The sequence below is a fragment of the Sinocyclocheilus grahami genome, unplaced genomic scaffold, assembly GCF_001515645.1.
Source record: "Sinocyclocheilus grahami isolate Dianchi unplaced genomic scaffold, SAMN03320097.WGS_v1.1 scaffold6890.1, whole genome shotgun sequence".
In the NCBI taxonomy this organism is placed as follows: domain Eukaryota; kingdom Metazoa; phylum Chordata; class Actinopteri; order Cypriniformes; family Cyprinidae; genus Sinocyclocheilus; species Sinocyclocheilus grahami.
This window is the reverse complement of record NW_015511133.1, coordinates 1,288-3,179: the sequence shown is the minus strand read 5'-3', so window position 1 is coordinate 3,179 and position 1,892 is coordinate 1,288. Positions and strand designations below refer to the sequence as shown.

The following is a 1,892-nucleotide window of genomic DNA, read 5'->3' as shown; positions in this document are numbered from 1 at the left end:
AATAATGTCAAGATATAAACTCAGAATTAAGACTTTTTTCCTTTGAGCTTACATTCCGCAATTCTGTTATTTCATTTCCACCAGGGAATAAAAATGTCATTGCGATTTTCTTGATTTTTCTCTTACAACTCCGTAGTTATCACGCCATTCTGACTTTTTCCGCAATTCTTCGAATTCAGACTTTTTTTCTTGCAAGTTCACATTTACATGAATTTCCCATTTACATCGAGTTCGTATTTAAACTTTTTTTTTTATGCATAATTGTGAGTTTACCTCTTTTTTTTTTGTTTGTTTCCAACATGGATTATAGATATACCCTTTTTTTAAGAAAATTACTTTTTATATCACAATTTGCAAATGTATCTCTCATAAATCTGACTTTACATTCTACAAATCTGACTTTATAGCTCACATTTCTCACAGAATTGTATGTATTGTATTTATATTATTATGTACCGCTTTATCCTGTGGTGGAAACAAGCTTCTATAGGTTTCACTGCCTGACAGCTGAAACTTTCAGTTTAATTAGCAGGCCCGGATATCAAATCTGTGACTGTTTCGGATCAATTTATGCCCTTTTTAAGACTTACATTGACAAATCTGAAGCAACCAAGTCTATTTAAGCACTGACCCTTGTCACCAGCCACATGCAGCAGAAACACAACACTAGGCGTCTACTGGACTTTCACCTCTGATGAAACCCAGTCACCTAAAGCCTACAATAAGCACTTACAACTCCGTCTAAAAGAGACAGTTTAGCTGCCTTGGGGTTTTATACGATCCTTAATGGACTTAACTCACTGGGATTGCTATGAGAGCTGGATGAGAAGGGCTCAAAACACAGCACTATGTCATGATTACACAACTACTGCATGGATATAGTACTGATCTACTGTATGAATGATGGATTGCAAGCGGTTTAAGTCGTTATTAATCATACAGTTGAAGGCAGTGATCCGAGTCTAGAGTTACTAAACACTTACTTCCTGAAGTCTGGACAGGATGAAGACGAAAAAGGCTGTGTTTTCTACCTCAGCTGGTGGAGAGGTAAGACTTCGCTGTGAATCCATTCTCTTAAAGCGTTTGAACTTATTTACCAGAGTAACGTTAAGTTAACCGAGCTCTCCTCAGAGACGGCGGTTGAAGCCGATAAACACGGTATAAATGGCGGACCGTTGGCTCATATCGGGAAGCCGGTGTTTTCTGATATAAAGCCGCTCTGACACGCTTTGCGAATATATATTTAAGCTGTATCTACAAGGACAGCACATATATACAATTAGTATGTTTTAAAATCGCGGCTGGAGGAAGATCAGCGTTGATCTCTCTCAACACGTCAACATTTCAAACCGCTGAGCTAAGTCTCTCTCGCGCAGAGCAGTGCGTCCACTCTGGTCATGTGACGCTAGCGGCGGCCTCTGATTGGTTACGCCTGGTGAGCGGCTGAGCGCAAGAGGAGATCCCATTTAGCTGTGATGCTAGCGGGTTTGAACGATTATCAACTTGAATAAACGACGCTTCAGTGAATATGTCGTGTGTAAGGCAGCGATATTTCGTTGAAATGATTTGGAATTTAATCGACTTAAGGTTCTATGCATATAGTTGTCTCGAATAGAGTTTAATGAACAGGTTTAGCATGAAGCCCTATTGGATTACAGGCAAGTATACCTCTATCGTCAGCTCAGCTGTCACGTGACCTGAAGCGGAAGTGACCCGTCGTGACGAAAACTTTAATGGCCATCTTATAAAACAACTTTTGATCTCATAAAACACTAAAGAAATATATTATTAGGTCTACTTAAGGAACATGCATTCCTTTATGAAAATATTTCGACAGAAAAACCCTCTAAATTCAGTCATATAGGGATATATTTGCCTCTCTTTTTTTTTTT

The 1,892-nt window shown here is 38.8% G+C and overlaps 1 protein-coding gene across 1 annotated transcript in view; it reads right to left on the bottom strand.

Annotated features, from left to right (window-relative positions):
• Nucleotides 1-1,127: 1,127 nt before the first annotated feature.
• Nucleotides 1,128-1,892, bottom strand: part of LOC107577697 (uncharacterized) — a gene marked incomplete at its 5' end in the record, with an annotated part of 1,791 nt that continues 1,026 nt past the window's right edge. The window contains 2 exons of the mRNA XM_016263746.1: nucleotides 1,128-1,254; nucleotides 1,351-1,443. Of these exons, the coding sequence (XP_016119232.1) occupies nucleotides 1,128-1,254; nucleotides 1,351-1,443 (220 nt within the window). The remainder of the gene's footprint in view (nucleotides 1,255-1,350; nucleotides 1,444-1,892) is intronic.